The 20,398-nt window shown below is 37.8% G+C and overlaps 1 protein-coding gene and 2 long non-coding RNA genes across 4 annotated transcripts; 1 reads left to right on the top strand and 2 right to left on the bottom strand.

Annotated features, from left to right (window-relative positions):
- Positions 1-427: 427 nt before the first annotated feature.
- Positions 428-20,264, top strand: si:dkey-183c6.7 (urea transporter 2). Its single transcript, XM_051115360.1, has 8 exons — positions 428-2,675; positions 3,796-3,985; positions 6,791-6,919; positions 7,026-7,218; positions 8,290-8,437; positions 18,933-19,064; positions 19,140-19,189; positions 19,302-20,264. The coding sequence occupies exons 1-8, from the start codon at positions 2,543-2,545 to the stop codon at positions 19,476-19,478; spliced, it is 1,152 nt and encodes a 383-aa protein (XP_050971317.1). The 5' UTR covers positions 428-2,542; the 3' UTR covers positions 19,479-20,264.
- On the bottom strand, positions 6,813-7,762 carry LOC127168462 (uncharacterized). Its single transcript, XR_007828110.1, has 3 exons — positions 7,689-7,762; positions 6,987-7,203; positions 6,813-6,912 (listed from the first exon to the last, which is right to left on the bottom strand). It is a non-coding gene; the product is annotated as an uncharacterized LOC127168462 (long non-coding RNA).
- On the bottom strand, positions 8,341-18,095 carry LOC127168463 (uncharacterized). 2 transcript variants are annotated; one of them, XR_007828112.1, is made up of 4 exons: positions 18,032-18,095; positions 14,742-14,868; positions 10,915-11,026; positions 8,341-8,428 (listed from the first exon to the last, which is right to left on the bottom strand). It is a non-coding gene; the product is annotated as an uncharacterized LOC127168463 (long non-coding RNA). The 2 variants fall into 2 exon arrangements; XR_007828111.1 differs by lacking the exon at positions 18,032-18,095 and adding an exon at positions 16,645-17,079.
- Positions 20,265-20,398: the final 134 nt, after the last annotated feature.

Here is a 20,398-nt window from a genome sequence, read left to right as displayed (position 1 = left end):
TGCACTGATTACACTCACAGCTGTTCACACTCTGGACTATTGTATAAGAACTCTCACTTCTCACTCCTGTTCAGGTCTGCATTGTCTTTTGTCCTCGTGTGTGTTCGGTTTTGATTTTTGATCCTTGTTTCCAGTTTGTGTTGTGCCGTGTTGGCCTTCTGGTTTACGTTCTTTTGTGTTTTGTTTCATTAAAATTTTCCTTTCCTGCATTTGGACCCTGACCTCTTTTTCCCCGTACACCAAACGTGACACATATATAAGATTTTTAAACAAAATAAACAACTTGTATGATTTATTTTCACACAAACTCTGCTGCTCCATTTTTTTTAATACAAACGTATATATTGTTCTGCATTCATACACTTTGGGCGCAGTGAAAAGTACAAGCTTTCTTAGGGCGTGTCTTATTAGCCCTATTGTACCCTATAAATTAAAAACAGTGCAATTAATAGAATACACCATCCGAAATTATTTTTCTCTTGTCATTTACTCACTCTCGTGTTGTTGCAATATGAATATCATTGGCTTTTATTGTATGGAATAAAAACAAAAAACACACACCCTAGCAAAAATACCTTTTATGTTCCACAGAAGAAACAAAGTCATACATGAAACAACACAAGGATGAGAAAAATAACACAATTTTCATTTCTGAATGAACTGTCCCTTTAAGAAAATAACACATACAGCTTCACTGAGGCCTCCCAGGGCAGCTTTACCCAGATCTAAGCTCTGTGGGTGGGGTGAATTGGAGCACAGATCACGAGGCCAATGCACTACACAGCCAGATAATTGTGTTCTGACTCCAGCACATGCGGGGCTAACGATCTACAACTGGCCAGACAGTCTGTGCATCTTTAATTAGAGCCTCTGTGTGTGTGCCTGAGACATTGTAAATGAGGGAACATCGACCAGTTCTGTCCATGCAAGGAGAATGTCACTCAAATCGCTAGATCACAGCGTCCTCTGTGTCAATCACAAAGACCTTACAAACACCTAAACATACACACAGAATCTATAATATATATTAACCCATCATTAGCATGTTCAAAATGTATACTAACCTCAAAACAAACCAAGTACACATTTCTTGCTTTGTTTTCTCTAGCATTTCCTACTCAACACATCATGCTCTGATTTCTCTCTGCCTCACTCCATCCATCTCTTCATCAGTCAGAACCTCAGAGACTGAGTCAGGGTGACTATCAATCAATGGAAGGGCGTTTGCTTCTGGGTTGCCTCAACCCACACACACAAACAGATACGCTTAGTGAAAAATTGATGACAAGAGTTTAAAAATGTGAACAGGGATGAGCGTGAGACTGCAAAATAACTCTGCACAAACCACCACATTTTATCTGCTTCTTTTATATTATATACATAGGAATGAAAGCTTTTGGGGAGAAATTATATAATTCAGATACTTACACATGTCACTAACACACCTACTTTATATTGGTCGTTCAGATAGACTGTGACTGTCAAGGCCACGGTGGGTATTTTTATGCTATTCACAAATATCCCATAAACAGCATCGGTAGGGAGAGGCTGGACAATTACCTCTATGCTTTCCCTCTCTGTGCTTGTGTGGGTGTCTTTGTATTTCTGTCTGGTTTCTGCTTGCACTCAGTAATTCAGCATGACTGCAGTCAATAATTCAACCTTTGATTGAACACTGGAGAACTAGTTGAGTGAAAAAATAACAAGAAATGGAAAATGAGTGATGGATGGAGTTTTTTTTCTATCTATCTATCTATCTATCTATCTATCTATGCCTCTCTCTAGAGCTCCACACAAAAACAAGTTGACGTCATTTGTTGACAGACTCGTTTAGACTACAAATTGCTTACTCACTGGCCCCTTGTAAGTTGAAAGCAAAATCTCTTTTTGTTCCGGCAACACTCTTTTATTATGTAACAGACGTGCCAAAGACTGAACTGTGGGTCCCTCTTTCAGCAATGACTGCTGATTACATAATGCAACTGCAGGTGCACTTTGGGTTCACAAATGATACTCTTGTCGCACAATACGCATGAATGAAGTTCTGTTTCTGTTCATTTACTTTTTAGAGAGGGACTGTGTTGTGTATTACATTAGTTTTTAGATTTTAAAAAGAAGGGACTTTATAGGTAATCAGATTTGAATAAAAACGAAAAAAATAGTTAACAGTCATGAATTAAAAAAAATAAGGCAGAAACACCAATATGTTCTTTTACGCTGCAATTGCTCCCAAGACAGAACAAATATTATAACAAGTACACAAAGACACAAGGGTAACAGAAACATGAATGATCAAAAGATGCTACAAATGACCTTTGTCCCTCTCTGCTTAGTCAGGGCAAATGTGTTACAATACATGAGTTAAATAATATATAATATTAACCTTCACATGTGAAGAGAGAACAAGTGAAGTGAGAGAGTACAGAACACAGGATGTCTAGAAGAAAAAGACTGGGGAAAGGGTAAAAAAAGGGGGAGAGGACATTAAGTAAGCGGAAGTCTGGATTAGTCAGAGTTCAGTCTGAAATTCTCTAGTGCCTGCATGGCTTCGATTGGCAACATGTGGATTTTGGAAAAAAACACACCACAGCAGCCCGGAGGCCTAAAACAGCGTGTCGTCAGTGCCCTGCTGTACTGCACTGGAGAAATGCAACAATTACATACTCACATGCAGGGTAAGAGATGGCTACACTACAGTACAGAACATTCAGGTCATTCTAATAAAATGTACTAGTACTGTTAAAGTCAGGAACTTGTATTAGAATGACAAAGACTACACAAAATATTGTTTTTTCACAACATGAAACGCATGATAAAATGACTAAAACTAAGAAAGCATTTTATACATAGCAGTTTTCAAAAATAAGTGCTAAAGCATAAATGTGTAATAGATGTACACATTTTATTTGTATTGATGAGATGTACATTCAAGTACACCATGTGTTAGTTAAAAGGACTATTGCTTTTTGCGTATTATATTACATTGTAACATGAAAAGTATTGATGTCATGATTCAGAGGGATATGTGAGCACATGGATATCTGTGAATCTCATGCACTGCTATATTAAAGCAAAAATTCACTCAGAAATGAAAATTCTGTCATCATGTACACACCCATGTCTTTTTACACCTGTTTGGCTTTCTTGAGAATTAAAAAAGATGAAATGCAATACAATGAAAGTTAATGGTGACCACAGTTGTCAAGTGTGATTTTCAATGCAAAAAAATAGATAAAAATGTTTCACATTAGGCTATCAGGTCAGAACATTTGGAATATAGTATATAAACTGTATATATAAATAGTATATAGTATATAGTATATAAAATATTATGACGCTTTAATTATGCTTTCTTTTTTGGAGATTGACAGCCCTTAGTTCCATCCCCATTTTTGTGAAGAGAACATAATATCTGCTATTAACAGATTCTGCTAACCATCTTTTGTATTTTGCAGAATAAAGAAAAGTATATTCACTTTTAAAAGTAAATGTGCTTTAAAAGGTTCTTCACAGCGATGCTATAGAAAACCCATTTTTGGTTCCACAAAGAACCATCTCTTTCCTATCTTTTTATAATCTGAAGAACCTTCTTATGCCACAAAGAATCTTTTGTGAAACAGAAAGGTTCTTAAGATGTTAAAGATTCATTATGGAACCATTTAGACAAAACAGGTTCTTCGCATTGTGAAGCACCTTTATTTAGGTTTTGAAACAACAACATCATTTTCATTTTTGGAAAATTCTGTTTCTCTCTCTCCCATCTCTTTCCCTTTTTCCATATGTTCTCTCTCCCAGATAAATTCTTCCCGCTGCAGCTGGCTGAGTGCTGTCTGCGCGGGATCTCACGTGTGATTCTACTAAATAACCCCCTGAGTGGAGCTCTGATTTTGGCAGCACTGCTGCTAGAGAGCCCCTGGCAGGCTCTGCTGGGGATGCTCGGCCTTTTGGCCTCCACCTGCACAGCTATAATCCTGGGACAGGACTGGTGAAGAACTACACCCCCACACATGCACAAAAGCATATGCATAGACCAAAACATGCACAAGTAAATGTATACTCAGGTATCCAATCATGAACAAAAAACCTGCTTACAGCAAAAACAAACATGTACTGTTATGTATATTATGTACAATGTGCACAAGCAATTACAAGAATAAACAGACGCAAATCTACAAAAACAAACCTCAGAGCTCAAACTGCTTGTACAGCTGCAATCTAGACAAACAGTGGTGTGACAACGGACTGTTGTCAGCTGATGATGAGTTTATTTTAACAAGATATAGGAAACAGAAAAATATTTTAATACAGTTCTAAAACGATCAAGGTTATATTTTTATGATTTTTAGTGTTGTTGATTCTCTAAAAATAACTGGTCGGAAATCGGACTTCACTGATTGTGCTGTGCATTTCTGATTCACTAAAAAGAACTGACTCATAAGAATCATTTGTGCAAGAATTGGACTTATTGATAAGCAAAAAGACCCAGCTCATAAGTCATCCCTTCGGGAATTAGAATACAGAGTTAATTCTCATAATTGAATGTTATTGAATCATTAAACATAACTGCTTCATAACAATCATTTTCTTAGGTCAATCTCTTTGTTCATGATAAAAAAAAAGAACCATAAAAGTCATCTGTGCATGAATCAGACTGAATCGGATTTCATTGGTACCACTGTTTGTTCTTGATAAACAAAAAGTACTGGCTCATTAAAACAATTTGTTGGCTATTTAGAGTAAATTAACACACTCTAAGTTATTGATTTGCTAGACAGAACCACCTCAATAGAGTAATTTGTGATGAAATCAGACATCACTGATTGCGCTGTTTGTTACTGATAAAAAAAGAACTGCCTCATAAGAGTCATTCATCAGGAATCAAGAGTACATTGCTGCACTGTATGTTATTGATTCACAGATTTTATGGGTCTGGCATCCGGTCTCATCCACATCCAGCTATTTCTAGCTGTACAAAACAGTTTGTTTTGCTGCTTGATATTGCAAATTGGTGTGTCTTACCATATTATTTCAATATATTATCTTAATTATGAACACACTGGTTTGTAGTGCAAACGGCTGTACTGTTTACAGCACACTTTTATTCTTCTCATTATTTCCCTATAGCGGCTAATAAACCAGACGTCTCGCCAATAGGCTTACTTTCACGTTGAAGAATAAGAAGGATAACCAGCTAAGAACCGGCTAACAGAACTCATAAGAGTCTTTCAGGGGGAAATCGGTTTAAAACGATTAGTTCACTTCCAGAACAAAAATGTATACTCACCCCCTTGTCATCCAAGATGTGCATGTCTTTCTTTCTTCAGTCATAAAGAAATTATGTTTTTTTTTTTTAGGAAAACATTTCAGGAATTTTCTCCATATAGTGGACTTCTATGGTGCCCACAAACTTCCAAAATACAGTTTAAATGCAGCTTAAAGGGCTCTAATCGATCCCAGCCGAGGAAGAAGGGTCTTATCTAGTGAAACGATGTTTCATTTTCAGGTCATTTTCTTAAATAAATTAATATTTATACACTTTTTAACCACAAATGCTCTTCTTGTCTAGCTCTGTGATGCACATGCGTCTGGTTCAAGACAGTTAGGTTGTGTCAAAAAACTCCCATCTCATTTTCTGCTCCAACTTGACTGCAGAAGTACCGACCCAGTCGGACAGAAGTGAACATGCAAGGAGGATCAAACACCCTTCACAAAAAATGAAAAACAGCGAAGTAGGACGATTTTGAAGTTGCAGGAGAAAATGAGATGAGAGTTTTTCGATATACCCTAATTCACAAGTTCACCTTTTACATCTAATCTGGTTGAGTAAACATATGCATATTTTGGCGTGCTGTCCTGAGGGAGCGCTCCGAGCCCGGAATATGGACTGAACCCTGAGAACTCCCTCCATCCCAAGTATAGGATGAGGATAGATTAAGAGTGAGGAGTTGGGGAGGAGGGGGGTCGGCTGTGTGCATATATATGACTTGTGCTAGTTTGGATGATTAGCTAGACGAGTTGCACCTGTGCCGAATTAGTTGATTATCTGATTGTGCTCCTCCCGAACTTTGTTATCAAACATCATTTGTCATGAACCGGAATGCACAGAGTTCACACAGAGCTAGACAGGACAAGCATTTGAGGTTAAAAAGTATATAAATTGTACATTTTTTTTAGAAAATAACAATTTGTTTCGCTAGATTTCGCTTCTGCATGGGCTGGGACTATTTAGAGCCATTTGAAGCTGTATTTAAACTGCGTTTTTGAAGTTCAAACTCATGGCCGCCACAGAATTCCACTATGTAGAGAACATTCCTGATTTTTTTCCCCTCAAAAACCATAAATTCTTTACGACTGAAGAAAGAAAGACATGAACATCTTGGATAACAAGGGGGTGGGTAATTTATCTGTAAATTTTTGCTCTGGAAGTGAATGTCCCTTTTAAGCCTCAGTGGCTCCAGTAATTCATCGAGACATGCTGCTTTCAGGCCTAGCCAAAAAATCCTAAACACAAAAACGGAGAAAAACAGTTAAACGGTCTAACTACACAATTCACTATTTCTAACAAGTATAATGCGTTTATTAACAATTCTCTAAATTCTCATACAGATACACACACAAAGAAAACATTGTCATGCGCACAGAAAACACAGCTCTTTCTGCTTCTAAGAATTCCCCTGGTGTGTTGAAAGACACATTTTATCTAAGCACATGTCAGACATGGCTAGAAGAGGAGCACGTGCTGATTCCAATCTCACATGTGATCTTAACCTGCATGTGTGTCTGTCTGCAGTGAGGAGATATCCACTGGCCTTCATGGTTTTAATGGAATGCTGGTGGCTCTGCTGATGGGAGTGTTCAGCTCTGCTGGAGATTGGTACTGGTGGCTTCTGCTGCCTGTGTGTCTCGGTGGAGCTGCAACGTAAGATACAAGCCAATTTACATAATTCTGTCTTGTGTCACATATATAAACACAAATGTTTACTGACCATTCCAAACTCAAACAACCCTTTTCTCTCCTGTCACAGGACTTTTCTTTCCAGCAGTTTGGCTCCGGTACTGGGTCACTGGGATTTACCAGTGAGCGTCTTCCCATTTAACACAGTCATCGTGCTGTATCTGGCCTGTACTGGCACTTCTAACCCCTATTTTCCAAACTATCCAGCCCAGCCACCAGGGGCGCCGGCGAGCACCAATCTCACCCAGCTCCATGTTCCACAGGTGAGAAGATGAAAGAGAACGGCAGCAACAAATGATGAGAATGAAAGAGAACAAAAGGACCGAGCAATATGAAAAAGCAACTCAAATTATTTGCCATTCATGCTCTTAAAAATCTATCCTGTCATCTTATTGATTAGGTTTTATTGTATTGTCCCTCTCGCTCTGCCTCTCAGTCTTCTTTATTTGTCGCCTTCCTGTTTTGCCTCTTTAACCCCTTTATCTGCACACTGCGGTCTATTCCTTTCTCCATCTATCTTCATCATCCTTCCATTTTGCATCTCTCCTGAGATGTGTGTGTGTGTTTAGATGTTTTATGTTATGATGGTGATCTTATTTATTGCATTACTCTGGTCTGATGACATTAGGATGCATCGGGCTGATCCGCTTTCTCTGAAACAGTATAGCAACAGACTATTATGGGCTGTTTATAGCTTACATATTTATGCACTAAATAGTATCTGTGCTTTTACCACGTCTCCATGGAGACAGCTTGATCCGGTAATGACGGGTGCATGGGGCTGAAAGAGATAATGGAAAATAATTGTATATTTATATTGTATCTGTTTTTATCTCTCGCTGCCATAAATATTCAACGTGAAAGAAGCAGAGTGAAAAGGCCATTAAATCTGGCTTTTAAAATTAGATCATATTATATCAAGCTTGAGTCAGCAAATGATTCATGCACAGCATTGTGACAGCAATAATATGGGCGTACTATCAGAATAAATGTATGGGATTTTGATCTATATGTTATACGTTGACAAAACAGCTTTCAACATAATTTAAGATAATTAAAAATGGCTATAAAAATAGAAATGTAGTCACTTTCCTGTTTCAGTAGAAAATACATCAGAGCAGAAAAGAAAAACATTTTATAGGGTCTTTAAGATAAACTAATTTACATAGAAAAATATAAACTACAATTCAAAAGTTTGTGCAGAGTATGATTTTTTTTTATTAACTAAAATAATATCTTTTGTAAATGTGGATGGTATTGCTACTCTTGGAGAAGATATCAGTAATGTAATGTATACAGGACTCATCTGCAGGTGTTTTTGCTGTTCCCATCAGCTCCTGCAGGGGGTGGTGTTGGGCGTAGGGCAGATCTTTGCATGTGGAACTCTAGGCCCATCTCTGCTTATCCTGGGTAGTGTTTTCCTCTTCTCACCCATTCTGGCCGTCTACGCCCTCCTGGGGTCTGGCATTAGCACTATGGCAGGTAAGGTAATATCAACAGAACAGAACAGAGCAATGAGACTGAATGGAGAGTAAACAAACAAGTCAAAAGTTTGCATACATCTTGCAGAATTTACAAAGTGTTAATTATTTTAATAAAATAAGAGGAATCATACAAAATGCATGTTATTTTTGATTTAGTACTGACCCAAATAATATATTTCACATAAAAGACATTTACATATATTCCTTAAGAGAAAAAAATAATAACATTTATAAAAATACCCCTGTTCAAAAGTTTACACACACTTGATTCTTAATGATCCACAACTGTGTCTTTTTAGTGATAGTTGTTCATGAGTCCCTTTGGTTGTCCCAAACACTCTTCAGAAAAATCATTCAGGTTAGGTCACTCAGGTTCTTTGGTTTTTCAGCATTTTTGTGTATTTAAAACCATTTCCAACAATGACTGTATTTTTTTGAGATCCATCTTTTTACACTAAGGACAACTGAGGGACTCATATGCAACTATTAAAGAAGGTTCAAACAGTCACTGATGCTCCAGAAGGAACAATGCAGTAAGAGCTGGGGGTGAAAACTTTTGAACATAATGAAGATGTGTACTTAATTTTTAAATTTGCCTAAATATCATATATTTTTTCATGTAGTACTGCCCTTTAGAAGCTACAGAAGATACTTACATGTTCCCCAGGAGACAAAATAAGTTAAATTTACCCTGATATTCAAATTCAAAATTTTGAATTTTGAATGCTCTTAATGCATTGTGTTTCCTTCTGGAGCATCAGTGAGCGTTTGAACTTCCTGTAATAGTTGCATATGAGTCCCTCAGTTGTCCTCAGTGTGAAAAGATCTCAAACAGCTGTGGGTCATTCAGGTAACAACACTGTATAAAAAATCAATTGAACAGGGTCATTTTTATAAATTCAATTGTGAGGAAATATGAGAGACTATATGTAAACATTTTTTAAAAAAATATCTTATTCATGTCAGTACTAAATACCATTACAAAAAAAATACCATGCATTTTGTATGATCCCTTTTATTTTGGTAAAATAATTAACATTGTGCAGATTCTGCAAGGTGGATGCAAAGTTTTGACTTCAACTGTAAGTCTGCAATTATAAGTCAGTGATCTAAATATAAAACATTTCTCATCAAAATTTCCAAGACCGAATTATTTGGACAATGCCATCCACATTCATTTTAAAGCTCTATACTGTTTCTGCATGCCAACAATTGTCTCATTTTTTCTATTTTATTTTCAGAATTGATACTTAAAGGGATAGTTCACCCCAAAATTAAAATTACATCATTAATTACTCACCCTCATGTTGTTCCAAACTCATAAGGTTTCTGTTCATCTTCGAAACACAAATTAAGATATTTTTATGAAATCGAGAGCTTTCTGACCCTGCACAGACAGCAAAGATTTTACCACGGTCAAGGCACACAAAGGTAGACGAAGGTCTTACAGGTTTGGAGCAACATGAGGGTGAGTAATTAATGACAGAATTTTCATTTTTGGGAGAACTAGCACTTTAAACATAACTAATATGAAAGATAGACTTCTCATCGATATATAGGAAATTCTTTTTTAAAGTGTGTGGATGGTTGTTTGAGATCCATGCCTGCACAGAACAAATCAAACATTTGTGGGTAAATCTTGTTTAAAGGGTTTGTGCTGAGTATTCTGGCTGTGTAGCTGTGATTTACTCAGCTAAAGCAGGCTGCAAACAGATTTCCTCAAACGCCCACTACGCAGAAGACGATGATTTGCACCTACCGCTTGATAATTAGCCAGTTTTACTGTTGCGTTTGCCACCTCAAGACCATGGAAGGTGTTTTTACCCTTTCACTCATTTTCTCTCTCATATATACAGACACAGTCATTCTTTCTGTTTTATATTTTATATACAAAGCCTTACGGAGACATATGAGTCATCGCAGACACAAAGACAGAGGTTGGGTAGACTGTGTGTGTGTGTGTGTGTGTGTAGGTAGAAGAGACTGATGTAAGATACCTCGTCCCCAGCACAACACCCACACACACAATACACACTGTTTCTTTTCATCCCCTGCAGTGTGATTCACACTCACAAACTTCAAAGCTCTCATGTAATATTCCATAAAGGAGCAGCAAAGAAGCTTATCAGGGACTCTGCGGTATATCCGTGTGTGTGAGACAGCTGTCTGTTATTCCCCGTAGTAGTGAGGGGGTTGATTTTATAAAAGAAAAATCCCTTTTCTGACTCTCCCACCCTGTCTGTGTGGCAAAAGAACATTTAGATTTAATTTGGAAAAGATTCATACTGTAATTTAGCAAAAATGCTTTAAATTGTTCAAAAGACATTTATGGTGATATGAAATATTTCTTATTTCAAATAAATGCTTCTTTAACTTTTTATTTATCAAAGAATCCTGATAAAATGAATCACAGTTTACAAAAATGCTAAAGGGATAGTTCGCCCAAAAATGACATTTCTGTCATTAACTACTCACCCTCATGTTCTCATGTTCTTTCATCTTCAGAACACAAATTAAGATAGTTTTGATGAAATCCCACAGTTTTCTGACCCTGCATAGACAGCAACGCAACTTACACGTTCATGGCCTAGAAAGGTAGTAAGGACATTATTAAAATAGTCCATGTGACATCAGTGTTTCAACCATAATGTTATGAAGCTAGAATATTTTTTGTGCGCAGAGGCTCAGTCACGTTTGTTAAAAGTTGTATTATATGGGCAGCAGGGTGGTGGGGGCAGACATGTGCCAACAGGCCTTGCGGGAACCATGATCCCGCCCTGAATGTTAGATTTCCAAAGAGCCATTATGAGAAGACTGTCCCTCACACACACAAACTCTAAACATCCTCACCATCCAATCAATACCACTCTTATCCCTCCACTCATCTTACCATCCCACCCTCCTCTGTTTTATTGATTAATGGTTCACTCTTGTCTCCCTGGTGTAGAATTTCTCTCTTACTACAGTATGAAATTACATCTGTATTTTACAAGAGAAAAGCCTGCAGAGAAATAGACTCTCTTTACAAGATTGCACTTTCAGAGATCTTCACAATCAAGATAATTGTATTGGTGCTGTGCTTGCTGGTCTGATATAATAAATAATGTTGAACATGTTGACCGTCAACCTCATGAGCTGAAATGAAATATTATTTGGTTTATCATTTTAGTTTGTTTATACCTTTGTAAACCCTTTTACCAGAATTTTTTCTCTAAATAAAAAGGTCATCGGATGAAAAATTCACTTTTACACGGTGTTTGCATATAAATGTGTCTTAGCAGTGTGTGGACACAACCACCCTACAATGATAAAAATCCATTCACTTCTCTTTTTTTTAATCCCAAAAAAGTGTATAGTCTCAATTATCAAGCCATTTTGATTTTCTGAGCAGTATGATGTCATACTTCTCAGGCCCCGCCCACGGCAGCTGACGGATCGTCCCATATTAGCATATTTCCACCCTCAGCCACTTGTACGCTGTTGCCATTTTCTCAGTGCTTGTGTTTTGCAGGTGTTTTGTAGTTAGATGTAAAAGTGAACATAAGAGTCTTCATTTTCTCTTTTTTTCATTTTCAATCAATGTTTTTGATGGTAACGTGCCACCAAATACACAAAAAAACAGAAGAGAGGGGCGCGGTGAGGAATAGCTCATTATCATTTAAAGGGGTCATCAGATGACCATTTTCTTTAGGGACTTAATAAACTTTTATAACATACTTTGGTTAAATTTATCAAAGGGTAGTGTAAAACAACATGCTTTTTACCTCGTCAAAAACATATCTGTTCACAGCGACCTATTTCGGTGCATGTCTCTTTAAATGCTGATGAGCTCTGCTCAATCGCCCCTTCTCTTCCATGGGGTGACGAGCAGTTCTCTGAGAGACTGTTTACTTTAGCTGTGAAACTAACTAACACATTATTAGAAAAAGCGATTTGCAAAGATTCATTAAAAAAAAATCTATACTCACTTCTTCTGTAGGTGAAGATGGATCACAAATAATTCGCACAAACATAAATGGTTTTCTGGCGACTGCTATGTTCATTATTACATCCAACAACAATGCACCTCAATCGCTTAGGAGCCATTCTTGTCTTCCCCTGCACAGGCGTCAAAACAATGGAGGACTGTTTACAGCTCACTCAGGGTAGGTCTGTGCTAAAACGGCCGTGTCAATCAATAGTCGTGGGAGGGGCCTGTGCAGAACTACATCATTCTGCCAGGAATCTCAGAACAGCCTGATCTGAGAAAGTGATTATTATTATTGGGGATTTAAAAAAAAAAGCACTGGGTGGATTTTTATCATTATGAAGTGGTTGTGCACAAGTGAATTTTGCATTGATGACCCCCTTTAAAGAGGCGATCACTGAAACGGCTCCCTGTAAACAGAGCTGTTTTTGACAAGGTAAAAAGGGTGTTGTTTTAAGCAATCATGAGAAACCATGAAGACACTAAAAAAATCATTCAAACTTGTGGAAAATGGGCAATTTTTACTTAATTTTTTCTAGTAATAAACATGAAAAATATATATATATAATTATAAATTAAAGTCATGTTGTCTGGTGCAAGTCTAATCTGTTTACCTTGTTTTACTCATAAGGACCATATGAACAGGTGATCTTGTAAACCAGGGGTTTACCAAACTTGTTCCTGGAGGGCCGGTGTCCTGCAGAGTTGACCTCCAACTTCCCTCAACACACCTGCCTGGAAGTTTCAAGTATACCCAGTAAGACCTTGATTAGCTGGTTCAGGTGTGTTTGATTAGGGTTGGAGCTAAACTCTGCAGGGACACCGCCCCTCCAGGACTGGGTCTAGTGACCCCTGTTGTAAACCTTTGAAAATGGACTGAAATGTGAAAAGTAGTTTCCGTATGACAGGTAGTTGGATAAGGGTAAAAATGGAATAACAAGCCCTGATGAATCATTCACAATTAGACCAAGAACACTAAGTTCACTTCAAAGAACATGACGTTTATGACGGCAGACTTGGTCAAACTCTCAGCTGTGGTGTGATTTATCATATGTGACCCTGAACCACAAAACCAGTCTTAAGTAGCACTGGTATATTTGTAGCAATAGCCAAAAATATATTGTATGTGTCAAAATTATTGAATTTTCTTTTATGCCGAAAATCATAAGGATATTAAGTAAATATCATGTTCGATGAAGATATTTTGTACATTTCCTACCGTATATATATATCAAAACGTAATTTTTTATTAGTAATATGTACTGCTAAGAACTTAATTTGGACAACTTTAAAGGCAATTTTCTCAATATTTAGAATTTTTTGTATCTTCAGATTCCATATTCAAACAGTTGTATCTCAGCCAAATATTGTCCTATTCTAACAAACCATACATCAATGGAAAGCTTATTTATTCCCGTTGTGGTCTAGGGTCACATATGTCTTTTGTACCTTACATACAATAAATACAATACAATACAATACAACAATAAATTAAGTCTACAACTAATTCTCAAGAGCTTCCACGCAAACAAGTGTAGTGGTTTCATTGAAGGAAGAGTCATAAGAAAGTGCAACAGAATTAAAAGTGGAGTATATGTTTGTTTGTCTAGAAATCTGACTAAATCGAAACTGAATAGGGACTCCTAATCCTGTCCCACAGCATGAAGTGTGGTCCTCTGATAATGAGATCTGGTGTTTAGCAGACAGGCTGTTCATGCTGTCCTCTCTACATGACTCATAGTATAAACCTACTGAAGTTAGCACGGGTTCACAACTGATGATCCCGCACACACGGATGCACAAAGATGAGCACGTAACCATGGTGATAGTGAAACTAGGAATATAATGAAACCATTCTAGGTCCCAGATGTTGAATTTAGTTTATAGAATTGCATAGATAGTGGATTGTAAGTGTTATATAACCAGATCAGAGATGAGTTATGGAAACACCAGAAAAAATATTGCATGCTTTGTGATTCAACGCATTTGCATTGGAAATGAAGACCCGATTCCCTGCTGCTCTCATGATTGTGTGTGTGCGTGTGTGTGTGTGAGAGGGAATCTTTTAAATCTATTCTAACTATTTCAATGACACACTAATCATGAAACACCACAGTAGAAATAGAAATTTTCCACATAACACAATCTGTTTTTTAATTAGTATGTCATCTACGGATGTTTACCAGTTTGTAACAGCTTGAAGTCTGTAAACCTGTCAACAGGCTCCTTGTGTGAAAATGTACAACCATGCAGATTCATGTGACGCAAAAAACATTTGTTTATAAAAAGGAAACAAATATCTGAGAGAAAAAGAGAGTGAACAGACGGTACGAACCTCCTGGGTGACATTGCTTTCCTGTTCAAATGGGAAAGAGAGTTCTGGGTGTGTCCTTCCTGCTGCTGATGCTATGTTTTCATCTCGGAGCTCTTTTATTGGCAGTTCTTTTATGGGGAGCCCTTCACTATAAAACAATGAAACATAAAAGTCCCAAAAGTGCAGTCAGAAGGATGAACTCAAATGTTTCGCACTGGAGCTCATTTTCCCTTCGGCATCCCTGCATACATAAGTTGGCATTTTCCATGAACAGGGTACAAAATAGGGACTAAAAATGTTAAATGCTTTAAAAAGTCATTTTTTATTAAGCCATTTTTTATTTTTCTTACAAAAATAACCTTTTTGTTTCATTAACCCTGGTGAAACAAAAGCAAATACACAGTATTTTATTATTTTATTCATTCCATATATGCTACAATTCAGAATTTGTGGTCATAAGATTCTTTGTTTTTAAGAAGTCATTTATTTGTGCAAAAATTTAGTAAAAACAGTAATATTGTGAAATATTATTACAGTTTAAAAATAACTGTTTTGCTATTTGAATTTATTTTAAAATGTAGTTTATTCTTTAATAGAGCTATATTTTGAGAAGTCATTATTCCAGTCTTTAGTGTCACATGATCCTTCAGAAATCATTATAATACACTCATTTGCTGCTCAGGTAACATTACTGTCAACGTTGAAAACAGTTGTGCTGCATAGTATTTTAGTGAAAACTGTGATAATGTTTTTCAGGATTTTTTTATGAATAGTGAGTTTAAAGGAACAGCATTTATTTCAACATTATAAGTGTCTTTACTGTCACTGTTGATCAATTTAATGTGTCCTTGCTGAATTAAAATATTAAATAAAATCTTACTGTTAGTATAATAGTGTATATTGTGTATGATGAACATGTCTGTATTTAATCCAATTTTATACCACAAAACACCTAATTAAAGTAAATAAACAAGGATCCAAATTAAACTAAATTTGTTATGTTAGATGAGTCTATACCCCATTTATGGAAAGGTGCCACTTCTGTAAAGCTGTACCATGGTCAGGAATAATGTCATCAAAATTTCACGTCATCTGAGAGAGCGAGAGCTCTTGAGAGCTATTCCATGTTCTGAAGGCAGCCGTACAAATAAAACAGGGTAAATTGAGGGGAAGGTGAACACGGCTTTCTCTGAAGGTGAACTGTTGAATGACAGAGTACTTTCATCATCTGTCAGAGACAATCAGAGGCGGAACTTGCTGTTCAGTATGTGAATCCAGACAGAAAGACCGTATCATAATGGAAAAGGGCCCTATTTTCACAATAATATTGATGAGTAATATAACATATATGCATTCCAAAGCCTTGTCTGCTTAATTAGGCATCAAGTTATCAAATGTAAGCATCCAGCCATGCAAATGTTCTTGAGTTTTATCGAATAGATTCATGCTGTGAAAAAATGCGAAGAGAGAGAGAAAAAAAGACGTGCTATAATACAAGAGAGCTCTAGGGAATGGTGGGCGGTTAGTGAAGTATGAAGGCTTGGACAAGAACATGGGGGCAGCAGCTATAGACTAAAAACTATATTCTGTAATGAACATCCATTGCCACCTTCAGTTCACAATCAGAACTGCAACCAAGAACCCAAGCCCACTTAAATACATTTGTGCACACCAGATATCAAAAATTATTTTACAAAACACCCTAAAAATTCTAAAAATGACCTATCAAGAGGATAGTATGTCATACAAGACACATAATGCGTGCTTTATGCAATGAAGCATATTGCAGTTTGAAGCATTTATTGTTGCACACTGCTTACAGGTTCCCACAAAGTACGCAATATAGTCTAAACTGTGCAGTATACAGTTAGAAGTATGCTAGTATTTCATTCTGAACACAACCATAGTAAAGAAGTCAAAATACCTGGATAGAGCTATCCGGTAGCATTCCTATTCATATTCGTCTCAATGGTGGTTTCTTAGACAGCACATGTGGCTGTGAAAAATGTGATGCTGTCATGTTCACTCACTGGCAACTCTGTTCCAGAGACAGTGGTTTTAGCCAATCACCAGAGCCATATATGGCATTTTGCTTGCATAATTGTGTAGTAGGCCACAGCACCAGCTAACTGCTAAAGCTAACTAGTCACACCTTAGCTCCTCTTCCTAAATGCCTGATCAGAAATTGTTTCATCACAATAGCATATTCTAACTAATCTAAAGTAGTCTTTGGCATATTTAGATGTTTACGTTTGCATTATGCTAATTTAGTTAGCCAAATTGTTAGCTTTCTCATACCTGAAAACACAAAGACATATTTCTAAAGGCTAACCTGGAAGTTAGCAACTCAACAAAAACCCAATAAAGGGTTTGCTCTTATGTCATAGTTTGGTCAGTTACCCGGATATGCGGCCATATTGAAGATACTCGGGTGTAAACAACAGCATGGATTGTATGGTAAATGTACTACTGAATACATTGTTCTGCTAATTTATGCTGTCTAAACTATAGATAAAACATGTGGAAGCTGCTAAATCAAATAGAGAAAAACTTGAAAGCATGAAAAGGTGCAATATTTGACAAACTAAAGTTAATAGGTGGTAAAGATGCCGTGATGAGCAGTATTAAGATATTAGCCTAATATTTCACCTACCTGACTGGAAATGTTAAGAACGAACATGAATGTTGTAAAGATTCTTGCCCTGGAAATCCTGATTCAGTTTGGCCAACCAAAACCACAGTTTTTGCACTCTTCTCTTTGATTTGTTAAAACTTGTTGCAGTCTATAGTACTCCAAATGTTTTTCCTGGTCCGACCAATTAGTACAGCCCAAAACATGACAATAGTTGACCATTTTCAGCTGCAATAATCAGCAAAATATTTGAGTTTTGTTCAGTTCATAGACATTGTTTACATTCAGTGAATAGATGTGTTTTCCTGTTGAGTATGATTACGATGACATTTATTGTCTCAGATAACCTCTGTAGTCCCATTTAGCCATTTGTTAGCAATGTCTTTTTCAAGACAAATAAAAGGGTATTACTGATGTATTTCATGTCATAGAATAACACATAAAAAAGGCAGACCTTATTTCAGGCATTCAATCAGAAACCAATTCAAAAACCCATTGACTTCAGGACAATAGAGCTGGGAGTGCTAAAATGCTAACTTGTTTCTGGGTCTGGTCTACAAAAATATGTCATCCCTGCTGCAGTCTATTGCAAATTCATGTCTAAATGATTTTAAACATGGCAGTCTGTTACTGTAGTAATATATTTCAGCCCCAAAATGGCACGTAAAACAAATCATACCTGTCAAGGTGGGTGGTTCAGCCATTAGTCTACCACTAGCAAAACTTTGAGAGGGGTATAACTGCAGCCTGGAGATCTCCAAATGGGGGCGTGAACTCCAAAACGAGGTGGGCGCTCCAAAATAGGGCGTGGCTTCCTCCCTTTGACAGACAGGCTCATGACACACATGCACAATTTTTCCCCCAATCCACTTCAGCGCAAACTCTGCTCCACGGCTGATTTTAAAGATTTTATGGGATGTGTCAATCACAGTGTTGATTTCCTACACTATGCTACACAAACGCCAACCCTTAAACCTACCCCACACCTTACCCTAACTTTAACCAGTGAAAATAACTGCACGGCGGGATTGGCGCAGAATAGCGAGGCAGATAAACAGTTAGTAAGATTGTGCTATATACGATCGTTGGGCCGTACTGTAACTCCCCAACCGGACCTCACCGGAAAATTGGACCTTATTAGTTACATCCAGCGTCACGAATTTCAAACCCCGGGACACCCCCACTGCTTAAAACAAAGCGATAGAGTAAAACCTTTCCCCTGCGCTTCACTGGGATGGCTCACGGGAGAGCTTGTGGGTGATTCCCATTTATTTCATTAACCACTGGCCACCAGCTTTGGGGCTCTGCTCTCACTGAGCGTTTTTTTTTTTTTTTGAGATCAACTACAAACAATAGTTAATAAAGTTTAGTTTTGAAATTTAAGTCAATAATAATAGGCTGAAGCCAGAGCCAATGGTGAAAGTCTTTGCGTGACGAGACCCCGCCCCATTTTGGCGGTTCTGCCCACTTTTGGAGCTCCCGCCCAATTTTGGAGCTCTCCTCAGTTATATATACTTGGAGACTTTGACCCCATGGTCAATAAGTGTATGGACTCAAGTTTTCTCTGTTGCCTCCTGCAGGTCTGTCTATGTCAGTGCAGCACACATTTCTGTACTCTGGCCTCTCGGGCTTTAATGGTGCCCTGGGTTGCATGGCTGTGGGAGTGTTTTACATATTCAGTTGGAGAACACATCTCTTATCTATTGCAAATGGTGAGTAATGCACAGACACATCCTTTGTAGTGTTATTTTATTTTTCTACAACTAAATTATTTATTCTGTCTGCAGCCTTGCTTTCAGCTTACACAGACATCGCCTTGAGCAACCTGCTGGGAGTTGTGAGTAGACACACACAAACACACACAAATATGCACACTCTGTCCAGCACACCCTCTGGGTTTCATCTCTGTATTCAGCCAGTTTTTGTTTGTTTCTCTCTCACCTGCACAGGTGGGTCTCCCAGCAAGCAGTTGGGCTGCAACTCTGACAGGCACTCTGGTGCTGTTGCTGACAGGGAAAAACCTCAAAGAATACAGAATCCCTCTTGAAAAAGTAACCTCACCAGAACAGAACTTGCGCTCACACAAGCAATGGTCTGCGGCCAATACGAATGCAACTGACATATAATGTTTACATAAATTCATAGATAATACATACTGTGCCTTGCAAAAGTATTCATACCCCTTTGTGTGTGTGTGTGTGTGTGTGTGTGTGTGTTTAATGTTTTGTTATGTTGCAGTCTTATGCTAAACTGCTTTAAAAAGCTTTTTTTCCACTTTAATCTACATACACCATACACCATAATGACACGTGTGTTCCAAGAATGCGGTTGTGAGTCCTGAAAATTTACAGGTGTGAGTTCGGTTATAGAATACGGTTGTCACACCAGTAAATAACTGTATTAAGGACTCAAATACGGTATTGACAACCGTATTCTGCTGCTGTGTGAACGTGGCCTTACAGAAGGACAATCGTCACTGCAACACACCACCAATGTGGTCTGTATTGCCATGTGACCAAACTCAATCCTCTCCTCAGTGAAGACACATGAAAACCCACTTGAAATTTGCAACAAAACACCCGGAGATCTCTCAGACTGTTCCAATTCCAAGCGCCATGTATGGAGGAAACCAGGCACTGCTCATCACCTGCACAGTAGCATCCCAACAATAAAGTGTGGTGGTATCAGCCCCATCCTGTAGGGCTGTTTTTCAGTGGCAGGGACTGAGGGACTCGTCAGAGTGGAAGGAAAGCTCAACACAGCAAAATAAAGAGATAGCCTTAATGAAAACCTAGTCCAGAGCATTCAGAACCTCAGACTGGGCAGAAGGTTCACCTTCCAGCAGGACAATGATCGTAAGTATACAGCAAGGGTGGCTTATAGACAACTCTGTGAATGTCCTTGAGGCCCCAAGCCACAGCCTGGGCTTGAAACCAGTAAAACATTTATGGAGAAACCTGAAAATGTCTGCCAGCCCCCATTAATTATTATACTGTAAATGGCTCATGCATACACAAACAAAAAGGAGACATTTTGCGAGAAAGGA

The sequence above is a fragment of the Labeo rohita genome, chromosome 7 (genome assembly GCF_022985175.1).
Source record: "Labeo rohita strain BAU-BD-2019 chromosome 7, IGBB_LRoh.1.0, whole genome shotgun sequence".
NCBI classification, from domain to species: Eukaryota; Metazoa; Chordata; class Actinopteri; order Cypriniformes; family Cyprinidae; genus Labeo; species Labeo rohita.
This window is presented reverse-complemented; position numbering and strand designations above follow the sequence as displayed.